This window comes from Danio rerio, chromosome 5 (genome assembly GCF_049306965.1).
Source record: "Danio rerio strain Tuebingen ecotype United States chromosome 5, GRCz12tu, whole genome shotgun sequence".
NCBI lineage: Eukaryota > Metazoa > Chordata > Actinopteri > Cypriniformes > Danionidae > Danio > Danio rerio.
In genome coordinates this window covers 77,122,501-77,142,621 of record NC_133180.1, presented here as the reverse complement: position 1 = coordinate 77,142,621, position 20,121 = coordinate 77,122,501, and the positions used below count along the sequence as shown (strand labels likewise).

General features: G+C 33.5%; 1 protein-coding gene across 1 annotated transcript in view; it reads left to right on the top strand.

Annotated features, from left to right (window-relative positions):
* The first annotated feature begins 11,321 nt into the window (after window positions 1–11,321).
* Window positions 11,322–20,121, top strand: part of astn2 (astrotactin 2) — a 574,772-nt gene continuing 565,972 nt past the window's right edge. The window contains exon 1 of the mRNA XM_073951693.1: window positions 11,322–11,713. Within this exon, the coding sequence (XP_073807794.1) occupies window positions 11,416–11,713 (298 nt within the window). The 5' untranslated portion in view covers window positions 11,322–11,415. The remainder of the gene's footprint in view (window positions 11,714–20,121) is intronic.

Genomic DNA, 20,121 nt, shown 5'->3' with positions numbered 1-20,121 from the left:
TTCTGTATTCTCTGCTTCTTTCGTGGCCGCTGCGGTGTGTTCTTGTATGTTTGTGGCAGACGGTATTGTTAAGGAAGAAAACAACATAAAGAGAGCGCAAACCTTTGTTTGGGAAATGCAGCAGGACAGAAAGGAGAAATCGTTTTAAAGGACAATCTAGCAAAAAAAAAATGTAAATATGAAGAGGGAAAAGCTTGTAAATCTCTGCCGAGCTTTAAATGAGTTTTCTAGCAACAGTGGAACAGTGAGGATCAACATTGTATAACCTGCAAAATATTGCATTTATTCATTTACTATACAAAGGTGAGTTAGATTTTATTTATTTATTTATTTATTTATTTATTTATTTATTTGTTTATTTATTTGTTTGTTTGTTTGTTTGTTTGTTTGTTTGATTGTTTATCTATTATATTTATATATTTTTTGTTATTCATTCATTCATTTAATCAATCATTGGTTTGTTTATTTATTCTTTTATTAATTCAAAGGCCTATTAATTTATAAATTCATTCAGTCATTCATTCACTCATTTATGGGCTCTTTTATTAGTTCATTTGTTTATTCAATCATTGTTTTTTTTTATTTATTTAATAATTTTTTTCATTACCTTATTTATCTATTTTTTATGTTTGTGTTTATTCATTCATTTGCTTATGCATTAAATTATGCATCCATCAATCCATTCATTCATTCATTCATCCATCCATCCATCCATGCATTTAATTATTGTTTGTTTGTTTGTTTATTTAATAATTTATTCATTGGCTTTTTTATTTATTTTTTATGTATGTGTTTATTCATTCATTCATTGGCATATTCATTCATTCACTCATTCATTCTTCCATCTATCTATCTGACCATCCATCCATCCATCCATCCATGCATCCAATTATTCATTCATTCATTCATTGCCTCTGTCATTCATTCATTGCCTCATTCATCCATCCAAGCATTCAATTATGTATTCATTTATTTATTTATTTATTTATTTATTTATTTATTTATTTATTTATTTATTTATTTATTTATTTATTTATTTATTTATTCATTGACATTTTAAATTCATTCATTGACTTATTTATTTATTCATTGATTTATTAATTTATTCATTCATTCAATCATTTATTCATTCATTCATTTATTTATTTAAGCCAGAGTGCGTTTTCAGCAGTAATAATAACACAACTAAAATTAATCACATTTTATATACTGTTTAAATAAAAAAAGACATTTTGCATCATAATTTTCATTAATTATTAATCAATTACAGTTTTATTGAATTAATATTAATTTCAATAATTATTTGTTTTTATTATTACATATTTTTTCGGTAGTTTTTATTTAAAAAAAATAATTAAGCCTTTGCAACCTTAAGAATTATATTTAAAAAAAACACTAAACTTATGTCAATTTATTCCTGTTTATTAATTGCTTTGATAATGTCATTGTATTGACTTATGTAAAGTAACTAAATAAATAAATAAACACTTTCTGTGGTTGTGTTTTCAAAAAGTGTACACACAAACATGTAAATTAGGGTAACATTTAAAATGCTCTAATTTGCATATATTTCAACATAATTAAATAGGATTAATAATTATTTTATCTCTCTCTCTCTCTCTCTCTCAAACTTCTTTTCATACTAAAGTAGCCTCAGATAAGTCTGGATTCTTCTTCTGGGTGGTTATTTTACCTACTCGGCAGAGTTCAGTGGACTGGCTCGAAATGAGCATTATAGCACTGAAGTGTAAAAATCCCTGACCTGCAAGGTTAGGCAATATTATTCATGCTAGCATAAAAAATAAAAAATAAATCTCGTTCCATAAATGAAGAGTTGAAAATGCTGGTGCAACCAACTGATATGAGCCTGAAACATGCAATGTAGCATACACATATTTTATAAAATATTCAAAAAGATCATAAAGACCAAAGACAAGAACTATGATGATAAATATAGTTTTAAGAACGGCTGTAATTAGCTAAAGTGTAACTTAGACACTATATAAAGACTATTATGTACAAGTAGTTAATTATTTGGTACAACAGGTACATATTTATTAGATATTGGTGTTTATTTATTTATTTATTTATTTATTTATTTATTTATTTATTTATTTATTTATTTATTTATTTATTTGTTAATATTTTATTTATTTATTTTGTCAGGTATTTTATTTATTTATATTTATGTATTTATTTGTTTATTTTTGTACTTGTGTATTTATTAATTTATTATTTTGTTCATTTATTTTTGTTTTATTTATTTTATTTATTTTTATTTAATTTCATTTCGTTGTTTATTTATTTAATGTATTTATTTATTTATTCATTCATTCATCAAACAACTTGTGATGTTAAAAAATATTATTTCTAGTTATTTGTACAGATTTAATTCATATTCTGTATATTGTTTCAAACTATTAAAATGTAATATTACTTATTTTTTTTAAATTACAGAATTGAATTTTCAACACAAAAAGTTCACAGAGCAGGACATGATCCTGCCATTTATACTAATATAGGTTAATATAGGTGAGTTAGTTATAACCTAAAATTCTCCTTGTTTGTGTAGACATATAGATGAGGAAAACACACTATATCTGCCCATTATAATAATAATAATAGTAATAATAATAATAATAATAATAATAATAATAATTGTATTATTATTATTATTATTATTATTATTATTATTATTATTATTATTATTACTTAGTAATAGTAAGTTAACTTTCTTTGTGTGAGCATATTAAGGCAAAACCACTTTATACTGTCAATGACGCTAGTAGAAGCTAGACAGTTGTTCAGTTATCCTTGTGAGCATGTTGGGGGTGAATGCTCTGTCAATAATGCTAATATAAATTTAATTACATAGAGTTATCATTGTAAATATTGGGGGGGGGGGTGCAAAACAGATTACTAGAACCTTAGATATCTTTGTGAGTGAGCCAAATAAGTAAATAACATCAGAGTAATGATGTGTGTTTCTCCGGGCTCTGAGAGGGAGTCTTTTATGCAGTTCAGCACCACGGACAGCGACCGAATCCCAGCCTGGCCCTGAAGCCCAAGACCAACCCTGCTTGCATATCTGCACTCTAACCGCTGATATTGCACACAATACATTCCACAATGGACATTAATGTGATTAGAACTACAAACTTGTGTAAAAAGTGTAAATAAACTACAAATATGGCTGACGGCCGAGATCAATCATCAAGTAGAGAGGCTTTGGTTAAAGTTTGCATGAACAGGAAAATGTAACCTTTTGTTTTGTTATTATTATTATTATTATTATTATTATTATTATTATTATTATTCTTGTAGCGCATTTCTTAGAGAAGCGGAATATTAAATGAGAAAACAGTGGGCGTGGCTTGTTTTTTCTACTGCGAGCTGATTGGACATAGTAGACTTTTCATTCAGAAAGATGTGGAAAAGGGTTTGTGGAGAGTTGTTACAACCTAACAGACTCCTCCTCCTCCTCACCATTTCTTAAGACATCTGGAGGGGCGTGGTTAAGTATGTTAGCCACGCCCAATACCTCAGACAGACCTATTCTCAATAGAAGCTTTGACTGTATGACATGACAATACGACATCCTATATGGGAACGGTCAGATTTGTGTTATTTTCTGTGTTAAAAGCATTGCATGCAGTCTGCATTCAGCAGCTGATCCCAGGGCAAAGATGAGATACGCAAGTGTATGAGAATCACGGATATATATATATATATATATATATATATATATATATATATATATATATATATATATATATATATATATGTGTGTGTGTGTGTGTGTGTGTGTGTGTGTGTGTGTGTGTGTGTGTGTGTGTGTGTAGATGCTAGTTTGAATTAAGATCACTGTGCTGAAGTCATGCAAATTTAATGAGAAATCTTATTGAGAATAATGTGTTAAGCTCAAAGTAAAACATTTCAGCCCATTACAGCGATGAGAGTTTAGGGGGAAAGTGCTCTTAATTATAATGGAGATAACGCAATAAATCTTGCTGATACTCAATTACAAATGTGTTATATTCATGCATAATAAAGGAGATTAATGAGTGAATGTTTATGAAGTAGCTGATTGGTTTATCTTTTATTGAAGTAAATGTAATAAAGAGGAAATCTAATTTATGGATGTATGCATGAGCAATACCATTCAAAATGTGTTACAACATTGTTTAAAATAATAATAATAATAATAATAATAATAATAATAATAATAATAATAATAATAATGCTATTATTTTATTATTATTTATTTATTTATTTATTGTAGTTTTTTGTAGTTGTTGTTGTTATTATTATTATTGGAATTATTATTAATTATTAGCATTTTATTTATTTGTCACATTATTATTTGTATTATTATTATTTTTTTTATTTTGTCACTATTATTATTATTGTTATTTTTTTTCACTATAATTATTATTATTATTATTAATGTTGTTGTTGTAGTTAATGCTTTTGTCATTATTTTTGTTGTTATTATTATTATTGTAATTATTATTAATTATTAGCATTTTATTTATTTGTCACATTATTATTTGTGTTATTATTATTATTATTATTATTATTATTATTATTTTGTCACTATTATTATTTTTATTATTATTATTATTATTATTATTATTTTGTCACTATTATTATTATTATTATTATTATTATTATTATTATTAATATTGTTGTTGTTGTAGTAAATGCTTTTTTCATTATTGTTGTTGTTATTATTATTATTGTAATTATTATTAATTATTAGCATTTTATTTATTTGTCACATTATTATTTGTGTTGTTATTATTATTATTATTATTTTGTCACTATTATTATTTTTTATTATTTTTATTATTATTATTATTATTATTATTTTCTTACTATCATTATTATTATTATTATTATTATTATTATTATCATTATTTTGTCACTATTATTATTATTATTATTATTTTGTCACTATCATCATTATCATTATTATTATTATTATTATTATTATTATTATTAAAAACAATAATAATAATAATAATAATAATAATAATAATAATAATAGTGACAAAATAATGATAATAATAATAATATTGATAATAATAATAATAATAATAATAATTGTTGATGTTGTTGTTTCAAATAAATCATGCTCTTTACAAACGCTTCGTCAGTGCCAATAGCCTAGTGGTACTGTGCACTCACATATTCAGTAGCACAGATGTGCTCACGGTGACCTGAGTTTGATTCCCAGATTAAGGACCTTTGCCGGTCCTTCCCCTCTCTCTGCTCCCAATACTTTCCTGTTTCAAATCTTCACTGTCCTATCATAATAAAGGTGAAAACCTAAAATATAATAATAATAATTTACAAATGCTTAATGATTATCAAGAGGAGAGGACAGTAAACATTAAACTGAAAATCATCCATGCATCACAAGAGTAAACTTTATTTCTCACCATTTTCACACAGAAAGCGTCTCTTAAAGATCAACATGAGCCTCATAGATTCATACAAAGCCCTTATGGTTTTACCAGCATCAGCCTCCAGCTGCGGAGTATAAATAACTCAGTAAGCAATAAATAAGCATGCCGTCCTGCAGCCTGAGCTCAACCAGTCCAGCGCAAGAAGGCAAGGACAAATTGTTCATTTATTTGTGAAAATCAAGCAAACAAGCATGACAGACCCGTCGCTGGACTCATTACACGCGCTAAACCTGCTGAAAGCCGCTTTGTCAGAATCAATTTGAAGAAATCAGAGGATGTTTGGCTCAGAGGTCAAGACAATTCCAGACGACAACAAATCTCATACTTCCTCTGGGCGAGTGTGTGAAAAGTGTCTATTAGCTATTAAAAGCGTATCGCTCTCTTTGGAGTGTTAAAGAGACAGGGCACCCGAAAATCTACATGTGTATTGTGTTGGACACTGGAGGAAATGATGACACAATTTTCATCACACATCACCTAGTGGTTGAGCAAGGTATTGCAGTCCAAATTCAAAAAATAATGGAGCTGTTTTTGTTTTGTTTTGTTTTTTTTTCTCATGCATACGCAGGTTGCCAGATTGATGACATGAACATGAGTGACACAAGCGTGCTTGATTAAGCAATTGTGCATTGATTTTTGAATGCTTCTCTAAGGTTTTCAAGCCAATTTCAGACGACAACAAAAAAGTGTCTATTAGTTATTATGGGCCCTATCGTGGTGCAATAGTCTTTTGGTAGTTTAAGCTTGGCGCAAGAGTGGTTTTGAGGCGTTGCGCTACGCTGTTTAAATAGCAAATGCATTAGCGCTCATTTGTGCGCCCATAGGAGTTCTGCTCTAAAAAGGAAGGTGTTCTGAGGCGGACCGCTGGCGCGTTGCTATTTTGAGAAACTATAATAGATTTTTCATTAGACCAAAACAAACCCGGTCTAAACTCCAGCGCAGAGTTGCGCCTCGCTTACACACTGCTTAATACACACAAGAGAGCAATAGCCAAATATCTTTATATATGAAAAAATGTAAATATTAAGGATATATATAGGATATAATAAGAATAGATATAGAATATAAATATAAAAAATTAAAATATTACAAAACATATTATTTTCTAGCCTACATAAATATGAAAAATCACTGCTTTTATGTCTTCTTCATCTCGGGAGGCTTTTTCAGTTCATTCATAACAATTTGCTTTTGTATAATGTTATCATTATTAGCAGTATTATTTATTATATCCATATTTATATTTGTTTTATTAAAAACAAGCTTAGATTTGCCCACCTGTCAGGTTTTAGACCATATGGGGCACAGCATGTGTTTTAGGATATAACTCAGGTTTTTGAGCACACTTCATTATTATTCTTCATTTATTCGTTTGCTGGAAATTAGAACTGAATTTAGAAATAGTTTTGAAACGAATATTTGCGCTTAACAAACGAAATTAATTATTTATAGACTAATAGATGTCTGTGCGTAAAGGTTTCCCTATCCAAGAGCGAATGTGAAAGTGATCCATTATCTCTCATTCTCACGCAGTAGATGCTCTGTTTAACAGTTTTCTGTCAACTGTTTACTGTTTGCTAGTGAAATGCTCAGTTTTTCCACTTTGACTTACTTTGCGTCCTGTAAATAGCGAATGCGCTCTTGGCGTGACACAGCTGACTCTTAAAGGGAATGGGAGATGAGACTCTGATTGGTTTATTCTCAAAACACACCTATAACTCATTAAGAAAATAAACTCAACCCTTTTAGACCATGCGCCTCGGTGCAAGGCAGATTTCCCATCCTTAAAATAGCAAAAACACGTCCTGACATGCCCTGAAAGCGTTTGCGCTCTGCGTATTGCGCTCTGCGCATGGACCGTCAAAATAGAGCCCTAATTGCGAATGTTAAAGACACAGAGCACCCAAAAATAAAAGGGTGTACTGTGTTGGACACTTGAGTAAATGATGACAGAATTTTCATGTTTGGTGGGGTGAACTACCCCGTTGAATGTGCAGCATGTATGATTGACACACATCACCTAGTGGTTGAGCAAGGTATTGCAGTCCAAATTCAAAAAATAATGGAAGTGTTTTTTTTTTTTTTTTTTTATGCATACGAAGGTTGCCAGATTGATGACATGAACATAAGTGACACAAGCGTGCTTGATTAAGCATTTTTGCATTGAGAAGCGCCCTTTTTTAATGCTTTTCTAATGTTTTCAAGCCAATTCCAGACGACAACAAATCTCATACTTCCCCTGGGCGAGTGTGTGAAAGTGTCTTTTAGTTATTAGTCTGGAATAGTTGGTGGTTCATTCAACTGTGGTGACCCCAGATTAAAAAAGAGACCAAGCTGAAAAGAAAATGAATGAATAATAAGAATAATAGGGGCGACATGGTAGCTTAGGTGTTACCACTGTTGCCTCACAGCAAGAAGGTTGCTGGTTCGAGTCTCAGCTGGGTCAGCTGGTATTTCTGTGTGGAGTTTGCATGTTCTCCTCATGTTAGTGTAGGTTTCCTCCAGGTGCTCCGGTTTCCCCCACAGTCCAAACACATGCGCTATAGGGGAATTGATGAACTACATTGGCTGTAGTGTATGAGTGTGAGTGTGGGTGTGGGTGTTTCCCAGTACTGGGTTGCGGCTGGAAGGTCATCTGCTGCGTTAAAAAAACATATGCTGGAATTGTTGGCAGTTCATTCTGCTGTGGAAACCTCTGCAATAGAGACTAAGCCAAAAGAAAATGAATGAATGAATTTTCTTCAAACCTGTCCTTAATTTCAGTGTTAGTTTCTTTCATATTCAGTCAAATGATTGAGAACAAACTTCTCTTTAAAGCTTTTATTATGTTTGTGTTTTGTTTATTTACTGTCAAGTGTTTTCTGCTCACCAAGGCTGCGGAAAAACAGACATATTAAGAAATGTCATCATTTAAAGAGGCTCTTTTATAAGCGAACGCATGCATAAATGTAATCAACTCCTGTGAATCAAAGCAGAATATGCAGCGTTATTGCTTCAGTCTCCAGCGTCCTTCAGAAATCATATTCATGTGCTGATTATGATCAAGAAACATTTCTGATGATGATCATTAGTGTTGAAGACAGTTCTGTTTGCTGGCGGTGTGTTAAAGCTGCATGAGGCGCATGCATGCACACACACACACACACATGCACGGCTGGAGGACAGCGGTGGGCTCATCAGGAGGTGCCTTCACAGGGGTGTGTGCATGTGTCAGTCGGTTTGTATGTGTGTGTGTGTGTGTGTGTGACATGCAGGAGCTCCAGGAGTCACGCTCAGCTTTGCTCACCGCTGTGAAGTTTATCTGCAGGAGTTCAGCTGACATGGTATTTTGGATCGTATTGTTTGATGTGGTTCAAAAAGACGATTGTTAAAACTGTGAGAGAGCGAGTGAGGGAGTAACTAACTAACTAAACCAGTAAATGAGTAAGGGAATGAGTAAATGAATAAATGAATCAGTAAATGAGTAAATAAATAAGAATGTAAACAAATACATGAATGAGTTAATAAGTAAATGAGTTAGTAAAGAAGAAGTAAATGTGTAAATTAATAACACATGCAGTAAAACAGTAAGGTAATGAATAAGTCAATTATAAAATATGTAAATTAGTAAATGAATATGTAAGTAAAATCGTAAATTATTAATTATGTAAATGAGTAAATGAATAAGTAAAGAAGTAAATTAGTAACTGAGTAAATGAATAAGCAAACGAGTAAATAAATAAGTAAATGAATAATAAATGTGTAAATTAATAATACATACAGTAAAACAGTAAGTTAATGAATAAGTGAATTATAAAATATGTAAATGAGTAAATGAATATGTAAGTAAAATCGTAAATTATTAATTATGTACATGAGTAAATGAATAAGTAAAGAAGTAAATTAGTAACTGAGTAAATGAATAAGTAAACGAGTAAATAAATAAGTAAACGTGTAACTTATTAATACATGAGTAAAATAGTGAGTTAATTAATAAGTAAATTATTAGATATGCAAACGGGTAAATTAACATGTAAGTAAAATAGTAAATGATTAATTATGTAAATGAGTAAATGAATAAGTAAATGAGTAAATAAGTAAACTGATAGATGAGTAAATAAAAAGTAAATGAATAAGTAGAAGGGTAAATAAATAGGTAAATGAGTAAATAAATAACTAAATGAGGAAATGAATAAGTAAGTAAATGAACAAGTAGATGAGTAAATAAAAAAGTAAATGAGTGAATGAATAAATAAATGTGTAAATTATTAATACATGAGTAAAACAGTAAGTTAATGAATAAGTAATTATTAAATATGTAAATGAGTAAATTAACATGTGAGTACATTGGCAAATTAAATATGTAAATGAGTAAATGAATAATTAAATGATTAAATAATAAGTAATTAGGTAAACGAGTAACGTAATAGGTGAGTAAATGAATAATTAAATGATTAAATTATAAGTAATTAGGTAAACGAGTAACGTAATAGGTGAGTAAATGAATAATTAAATGATTAAATTATAAGTAATTAGGTAAACGAGTAACGTAATAGGTGAGTAAATGAATAATTAAATGATTAAATTATAAGTAATTAGGTAAACGAGTAACGTAATAGGTGAGTAAATGAATAATTAAATGATTAAATTATAAGTAATTAGGTAAACGAGTAACGTAATAGGTGAGTAAATGAATAAGTAAATGAGTAAATAATAAGTAAATAAGAAAGTAAATGAATAAGTAAATTAATAAATGTGTAAATTAATAATACATGAGTAAAATAGTAAGTTACTTAATAAATTAATTATTAAATATGTAAATGAGTAAATTAATATGTAAGTAAATTAGTAAATAATAAAGTAAATGAGTAATTAATTAATTAAGTAAATTAAAAATTAGTAAATGAATAAGCAAAAGAGTAAATTAAAAAGTAAATGAGTAAATAAATGATTAAATGAATAAGTGAATTATTAAATGAATAAGTAAATGAGTAAATGAATAAGCAATTATAAGTAAATAAGTAAGCAAATAAAAAAATAATAATGATACATAAATAACAATAAAAATGTTACTTTAGACAAATGTTCAGGCTCCAAAACATATTCTGGTCTTTAACACAATTATCTTAAGTAATTAATAATAATGGCATGTTTTAAAATAATAAATTAAGTAATTAAAGAATATAAAATATTACAAAACAGAAACTACAATAAAGGGTTTAGAGATATTTGTAATGAATAACAGAGCAAAATAATAATAAAAATATTAATAATAATAATAATAATAATAATAATAATAATAATAATAATAATAATAATAATAATAATAATTGTGGTAGTAATCTTCAACATCATACAAATTTTGCAGTGTTTTGTTTAGTTTACTTGCTATGTGTTGCTTGAATTAGTTGCATTGTATGATTGTATGCATTGCATAGTTTTTAAATATATCGTTTTCATTATTTTATATATATATATATATATATATATATATATATATATATATATATATATATATATATATATATATATATATATATATATATATATATATACTTTTTCATTTTTATTTTTTACAAAACTCTCTTTTTACTCTCTCTCTCTCTCTATCTCTCTCTCTCTCTCTCTCTCTCTCTCTCTCTCTCTCTCTCTCTCTCTCTATATATATATATATATATATATATATATATATATATATATATATATATATATATATATATATATATATATATATATATATATATATATATATATATATATAAATGCATATTGTTTTGATTGTAAGTGCACGTTTTGTTAAGTGTGATGCTCTTGTATGCCACATTGACCGTGTACAGTAAGTGCAGGACGCGTCTCCGCCTCAGTGCTGCCGCCTGCCGGTGTCTCCGTTCGCCGGTAAAACGCTATAAACCCTCAGCAGCGTCCGCGCGCCGCTCAATCCACGCGCAGCGGCACCGCGAGCGGAATGACACCGAGATCCGCGCGTCTCCTTCTCCCGCTGCTGCTCGGGCTCTGCGTGAGCGCAGGGAACCCGGACGAGCACCGGGACCGGGACAAAGAGAGCCCGTGCGAGCTGAAGACCGTGACCGTGTCCACTCTGCCGGTGCTCCGCGAGAATGAGTTCAGCTTTACCGGCGCGGGCTCCGGGAGTCTCTCCGGTGGCGGGGAATCAAGACTCCTGCTGTTCGTCAGGACGGATCTACCGGGACGCATCTCCGTTCTGGATGATCTGGACAACACCGCGCTGCCATACTTCACCCTAGGTGAGACCCGACTGTCCGTTACAGGAAGGATGACAGATGAGCGCGTGTGTGAATGTGTGTGTGCGTGCAGAGTGTGGAGATTAAGGTGCCTGGTTGTGTGTGGCTCCTGTGCTCTTTGTGGTTTGATTGGGAGATCTGACTTGCCCTCTTTGCTGTGGATGTAAACAATCCTTCATGCACAGTGCTGCATTACTTCTGCGTTACGACTTGGAGAGGTGAAAGAGATGCAGTCCTTCCAGTGTTTCCTTTCTGAACTGAAGCACCACTAGTATTTCACTACTGTGTGTTTGGCTGGAGTCAGAGAAACCACACACACACACACACACACACACTTCTGAAAAGTAGATGTTGGCTTATAAGATTCAGAATTGTCTTGGGTTGGAAGCAGAAACGTGTTGTTTGTGTGTGTGTGTGTGTGTGTGTGTGTGTGTGTGTGTGTGTGTGTGTGTGTGTGTGTGTTCAGAGCGTGGACATTAAAGGGTCACGAAACACCAAAACACATGTATTTGAGCTGTTGACAGTGGTATATGTGTCCCACACTGCTAAAAACACTATTAGGACACCTATATTTCACTAAAAAGAGTAAATTGGTTATTTTTGCGTTATTTCAAGCAAATTCGTACTTCCGGTTTGAAACGAATATTTGAAGCTGCGTCACGGTCATGACATAATAGCGTGTATTCCAGCGTGCAGACTGGACGTCTGTGCCAGAGTGTGTCTTATTACGTCTTACAGTGTGTTGCATTAATGCATGAGTAAGGCTTGGTTCAAACCAATCAGCGCGCTCTATTGTGCAACTTCATTAATATTCATTACTGTGTTTACACGACAGAGACGCCACGTTGTGTTGGCAAAACAAGCGTGAAGTGTTGCTTTTATAGTTTGCTGCCGTTAAGTTTCGTTTTCATTTTCTCTCTGTGAGAGCTCAGCTGGAGTCACGTGTGGATTAACAGTGTACGCGACGCTCGACAACAATAACTTACGTGTCTAAGGAGGATTATTGTTTACCTGAGAGCTGTTCTCATCTGCAAACGCTGAGATCCGGATTCGCTTGTAGTCTCCTCTTAATAAAGACGCGGCTCTAGTTGCTGGTGATTGTCCTGTCTCTACAGATTTGGTAAGTGAGCGACCAGTGCTCTTTGTTTATTCAGTTTGTTCGTATCGAACTAAGTTAACTATTGCACTGTAACATGTTAGGACCACAACCAAACTTTAACCTCGTGTAGGGTTTTTAACCGGATTTTGTGACCGGAATAACACACGCGGCTTTCTGACGCTACCTGCCGTGTGCATCTAAGTTTCCGGGAAATGCTGAGTTTTTTTTTTTCTCTCATTCGCCGTGCGGTATCAAACATTGCATGAAAAATACACGCTTAGAGCAGATCCTCCAATCAAATATCTTGTTTGTCGCGAGGGGCATGAATGAATTCCCTGAATGAAAGAGCCAAACTGCAGTTAAAGTCCACCATTTAATAATTTGGCAAATAATTCCACATAATTAATTAAACACCATCACTTTCTCCTGTGTGAGTATTTTGACTGAAACTCGCGCGTGCCCAAATAGACACTCCCACACCCTCCCGCTTTAGTTCCTCAGACACTCCCCCCTAAACAGAGCTGGACACGCCCTCTTTTCTGACTTTTTCCAAAGTAGAGGTGTGAAAACACCCTGCTGAAACGAGGGGGTTTCATGGCCCTTTAAGGTTGTTTGCAGCTCCTGAATCCTCCTGTTCTCTCTGTGTTCTGACTGAAACTGTATTGAAATGACTTTCCCTCTTTCCTGTGATTGTAAATGTAAACAATCCTTCATGCATATTTCTGCAGTACTTCCGTTTGACGTTGGGGTCAAGTTGGTTTTATATTCACACATTCCTTCATTATTGAACGGGGATAATTTGTGACACGCTACTTTGAATATCAGGTCTGAAAATGCATGCATGAGTGACTTCAACTCAACATGAGCACTGTTTAATTGACTGTGAACCATGTTGTGTTTTGATAGTCATTGGCTGCCGTTGTCTCTGAGTAATTAGCTGTGTTAACTTGATTAGTGTTCACATTACTAGGAAAATATTAGGAAACCGCTTGCCTTAAAATAATGAAGGAAGCTGAACTAAAACGTTTAAGTCAAGACAAAAACCAAGACCTACTCACTCACTCACTCACTCCCAGGGCCGTTTATATGGAAGTTGATCTTTAGCTGCTCCATGTTGGAGTTTTATAACATCTAATCACTTCAGTTTGACGTCGGGTGGAAGATGGTTTTACTGTATATTCATTCATTCATATCAGAACAGGGGCGATTTGTAGGGATGGCTGACGAGAAACTGATGTTTCGACACAGTGTTGAGATCCCGAAGCGTAAGTGTTTCGAAACACTGCACCGAAGCATGATCTGAAGCACCCAGGTCACGTGACTAAAGTGTTTCGAAACACCTGGTCACGTGACTAAAGCGATTCAAAGCATCGATCAGCTTAGAAACGTTTCGAGACCTGGCGAATCCTCATTTGACTGCCAAGGTCAAAAAACAATCTCTGTCTCATATGGCTTAGAGGACTGTGAGTTTACTAATTGATTTTATGCTTTGCATGATGTTTGGGTTCGAATCCTGACTTGTACAAATACTCTGAAATCATGGTTTTATGTATTTTAATCATGTTTCTGTTTTGTGTAGCCTAAATAGGATACAGCTGCAGTTACGCCATCAATTTAGCATCATTTTTGTAACACTGTAAAACAATAATCAATATTTTTACAGTGTGGTTGGGTTTAGGGTTTGGGTAGACATTAATAAAATACAATAAATGGGAAATTTAATGAATAATATAAATAATTCTTGATAACTTTAGGCTATCGTTTTTGATCTAGCAACAACCCTGTTTTAAGACAAAAACAAGACATATTTATTCGCAAATTGTTCATTTGGATATCAGACCAATGTTGAAACAAAACGATACAAGAGCAAAGCAGTACCAATTGGTATTAAAGCATTTCAAAACAGCTGCGACAGCCTGGCTTCGAAACCTTCTTACCCCACATGGAAGTCTGACAACTTAACCACTGTACTATGTTACTTGAAGGATCAAACATACAAAGTTGGGTTTAATTTGCTCAACTGTTCTTTGCTGAAGCTGTTTCAGTGCAATACATAAAAAAATGACCACTAGATATCACTGTAGAGTGAGGTTTCGAAACGTTTCGAAGCTTCGACACATTTGCTTCGACTGTTTCAGTGTTTCACGAAGCCTCGCTTTGCCCACCACTAGCGATTTGTGATGCTCTACTTTGAATATCAGGTCTGAAATCACATGCAAGCCTGACTCCAAAGCAGAATTTGCACTATTTAAAGCAGGGGTCACCAATCTTGGTCCTGGAGGGCCGGTGTCCCTGCAGGGTTTAGCTCCAACACACCTGCCTGGATGTTTCAAGTATATCTAGTAAGACCTTGATTAGCTTGTTCAGGTGTGTTCGATTAGGGTCGGAGCTTAAATCTGCAAGACACCGGCCCTCCAGGAACAAGTTTGGTGACCCCTGATTTAAAGTGTTTGACTGTGACCAATGTTGTAATCTGATAGTCGTTTGCTCCTAATATGATCTCCCTATTCAGTAATTGCAATGAATATGTTTCTGAAATGATTTATTAAGGAGAAAGTCTGAATGAGCGATTATAAACCAGCTTTACCTCACTCTGTTTGACGTCTTAGAGAGAGATCAGGTGGAGGAGATGCACGGATGCTGTCTTCCCAATGTACTGTTTCCTTTCTGAACTGAAGCACCACTAATATTTCACTGCCGTGTGTTTTGCTGGAGTCAGTGAAACCACACACACACACACACACACACACACACACACACACACACACACATTTCTGGAAAGTAGATGTTGGATTATAAGATTCAGATTTGTCTTGGGTTTAGTTTTTCAGTGGTTGTTTGCAGCTCCTGAATCCTCCTGTTCTCTATGTGTTCTGACTGAAGCTGTATTGAAGAGACTTTCCCTCTTTGCTGTGATGTAAACAATCCTTCATGCATATTGCTGCAGTACTTCAGTTTGGCGTTGGGGTAAAATTGGCTTCATATTTGCTCATGCATAGGCATGGGACGGTTTTTAAGGTATACTGTGGTTTGGAAAAGTCAAGGTTTTAAAACCACCAACATTTTCTGTACTGTTCCTACGCTATATGCATGCTTTTTAATGTGTTGTTTCTCCAGTTTTAAATTGTGAAGATATCTGCGTTTCTGAAACGAGTTAAGCCGGTAGAGGTCAATGATTCATTTTAATTATGTAGCCCGTTTACTGCTCCAAAATATTTAAAAAGTTTCTTAAAATATGTTGTGCTCAAAGGGGATTCAAAGGGGGTTCAAACGGGTTTTGCATTGTACCCAGACATTTAAAAAGAGTATATTTTAGAGCATTAATCACCACACCCTGAAACCGTGAAACTGATATACGCATGCATTCATTTTTGAACGGGGACAATCTTTCATGCATATTGCTGAATTACTTCAGTTTGAGATCGGGGGCCTGTTTCAGAAAGCAGGTTAAGTAAAAACTCAGAGTATTTTAACCCTGAAATGAGAGAAACTCTGGGTTTTCCGTTTCAAAATGGCAGGTTTGTCAAACCCAAGAAAGCAGGGTAAGTCAAACCTGTTTCTGAAAGAAAGGTAACTTTAACTCAGAGTCAGTTACTGTGGTAACTTACTCTGTGAACCTAACCTGGTCAGGAGCAGGTTTTATTCTCTAAACTCAGAGTTTCTGTCGGTCTCCTCCCCTTTTTTTGAAGACAAAGTGGTATTTCTCACCTTAGTCTTACGTCTCCACACACCTATTTTAGAGCTCATTTTGGGATATACGCATAAAAATGATTGATGGAAACGTCATGATGCACATAACTTTAAAAACATATACACAAAAAAAAACACATGCATAACTGAGTAGGATAAACTTTTATTCGATAGAAAATATGCACATAAACTACGATGGAAACACTTTTACTGAACAAATTACAGTATGTACATTTAAAAAAAGGTCATGATATGATGATGAAAATGTGTGTGAATGGACAAACCAGCAGGCTGAGCACACTGTAGCACATCTTAAATGTTGTTTTAGTCATTCTAAAATGCCTTAACTGTTTCAGTATTAGTGTATATTATTAATTACCTCCGAGCGTCTGGAGCGTGTCAAGAGTCTCCGCGTCTCATGGCTTCGAACGACCCCATGTGTTCATTGTGTTAGTATTGTCTTCTGTTCTGAGGCGCAAGTACATTTATTAAATAAAGAAATAATTGGCGCAGCTTCTTATACCGCAGTAAATTCTGTTTTACTGTTGATATTTGGTGCCCAGTTAGTCAGGAAGTGACGATTTTGTTCTCTTTGACTCGTTGGATGAAAACGCTGCTTTATTCAAATCTTTTATACAATATTCCAGTTTTGCACATAAATTTGTGTAATATATTTGGATGGAGACATATATATTGCCTACATTGTAGTCACACACAGAACAGTACGACAATGGCTTGTCCTTTTTTAATAAATAATTAGCTTAAATTCACTAAGCTTCGATATGTACAGTAACTAGATTAATTGGATTATTATTGTTTATAAAAATTATTTTTAGCACTGCTTACATTCTAAATGTTAAATCAACCTTTATCATTCGATCAGTAAAAAAGACAGACACAAAAGTGCACTGTTAAATCTATTAAAACTGATAAACGTGCATAAAAGTTTAGAAAAAAAATTATAAACATCCACCTTACATTACTTACTTTATTATACTTAAATATTTTAATACTTTAAATGTAAAATTACGCATTAACTTCAAGAGCTGTTTTCCCAGGCTAACTGTCTCTGTTTCACTGATGGTTGCTTCTTTTTAAATATATACCCTCATATTTGCTATAACTTTGCATGAGCACATCAAGTTCAGCTGGAGACAGAAATGCTGATCTCTTTTTTTTTTTTTAAAGATGTTGCCATGGTCACTCTTAATATCTGCTCTCCGTTGATAATGCCTTTTTATAGTCGCAATGTGCGCTTAACTCTGAGTTGGTCGACTTACAGTTAATTGACCCAACTCAGATCTGCTGTTTTGAAACCGAAAACTCTGATTAATTGATCTCTCGGTAAATCAACTCAGAGTTCAAGTTTAAACTCCGAGTTGGTTGAACCTCCTTTCTGAAACAGGCCCCAGGTGTATGAGATGCACAGATGCGGTCTTCCCAATGTACTGTTTACTGAAGCACCACTAATATTTCACTGCTGTGTGTTTTGCTGGAGATGCTACAGATTTGATGATATGGCTTGATACAGTCACATTTCTGGAAAGAAGATGTTGGCTTTTAAGATTCAGCATTGTCTTGGGTTTGAAGAACTTATTACAAATACACTTCACTGGGAATGTGTTATAGACAAAGACTTTATATCGTCCATCCTTTACACAACTAGGGTGAGGGAAAAGGGAAAAACTCACTTCATTTTGACTCTAAAACAGCAATATGTTGTGCTTGTCTAAAACTATGCTTCTTGATTTAGGATTTTTTAGCTATTTGGACTTGAAACAAGACAAATAAATCTAAGTAAGAACAGTATTTGGCAGTGTTGGCTTCCATATTTTACCCCTCATAATTAAAAAATAAATAAAAAAATACTGTGTTATTTTAACCCAATAGTACAGGGATGTCAAACTCAATTCCTGGAGGGCCGCAGCTCTGCACAGTTTAGTTCCAACCCTAATTAAACACACCTGATCAAACTAATTGAGTCCTTTAGGCTTGTTTGAAACCTACAGGTTAGTGTGTTGGAGCAGGGTTGGAACTAAACTGTGCAGGGCTTCGGCCCTCCAGGAATTGAGTTTGACACCCCTGCAATAGTAGGTCAAATATGGACAAACCCAACCATTAGGTTAAAAGTGTAACTGAAACATAATTAAAAAAAGTCAACCCAATGAGCGTCATGGTGGCACAGTGGGTAGCACAATCGCCTCACTGCACGAAGGTCGCTGGTTCGAGCCTCGACTGGGTCAGTGGGCATTTCTGTGTGGAGTGTGCATGTTCTCCTCGTGGTGGTGTGGGTTTTCTCTGGGTGCTCCGGTTTCCCTCACAGTCCAAATGCACACACTATAGCGGAATTACTAGTGTATTTATGCGAATGAGTGTGCATGGGTGTTTCCCAGTGATGGGTTGCAGCTGGAAGGGCTGCCTAAAACATATGCTGGATAAGTTGGCGGTTCATTTCACTGTGGCGACCTCTGATTAATAAAGGCACTAAGCTGAAAAGAAAATGAATGAATGAAATTAACCCAGTGTTGATCTTGTCCATGTTTGACCCAGTGAATGTTTCGCATCGCTTTCATCACTCGTGTTTGAGTGTCTAATGATTAAGCTTTACCTGAAGATCATTAAGAAAATAATGCACCATAACAAACAAGAGATCATTAAACATGCCTGCGCTCGTAAATGTACAGTGAATGAAAAACTGTAATGGCAACTGCTCTATGTTGACCGCTGCGCTGGCCTTTCACCCATATATAGAATTTCAGTTACGCTCAAGCACAATATTGATGTCGACTGGAAGGGCAGAACTGGAAACTATCACTGTACATGTACATTAGAGCTGCACGGTACTGGGAAAATGACATTGCAATGTGTTATTTTACTGTAATAAAATAATCATAGCTGTACATGAGCTCTACATGCAATAAACACAGTGACAAATCTATATTTGCAACCAATCATTCATTTTCATTCAGCTTACTCCCTTTATTCGTCAGGGGTCGCCACAGTGGAATGAACCGCCAACTATTCCTTCAAATGTTTTACACAGGGGATACCCTTCCAGCTGCAACCCAGTATTGGGAAACACCCATTCACATTCACATACAGACTCATACACTATGGTCAACTTAGATCATCAACTTCCCTATAGTGGAGGAAACCCACACCAACATGGGGAGAACATGCAAACTCCACACAGAAACACCTACTGACCCAGTCAATCAGGGACCATCTTGATGTGTGGCCACAGTGCTGTCCACTGAAGCACCAGTGTGTATTTGTATTGCTATTTATTTATTTATTTATTAATTATTATTTTTTTATTTATTTATTTATTTGTTTGCTTGTTTGTTTTACCTGTTAATGTTTACAGTGTTGTTAAAGCATTGCTAGTGAATTGCTAATAAATTTCTCAAATGAATTCAAAGAATTGTGAACATTGAAAATAAAATTTAGTTTTAACCTCCAAATACTGAAATATAATTTTGTTGTAAAATAAAGTCAACAAATTGTTAATAAATAAATTAATTAATAATCGTAATGAATGAATGAATAAATAAATAAATAAATAAATAAATAAATGAATGCATAAATAAAACAATAATAATAAAAATAACAATAATAAATA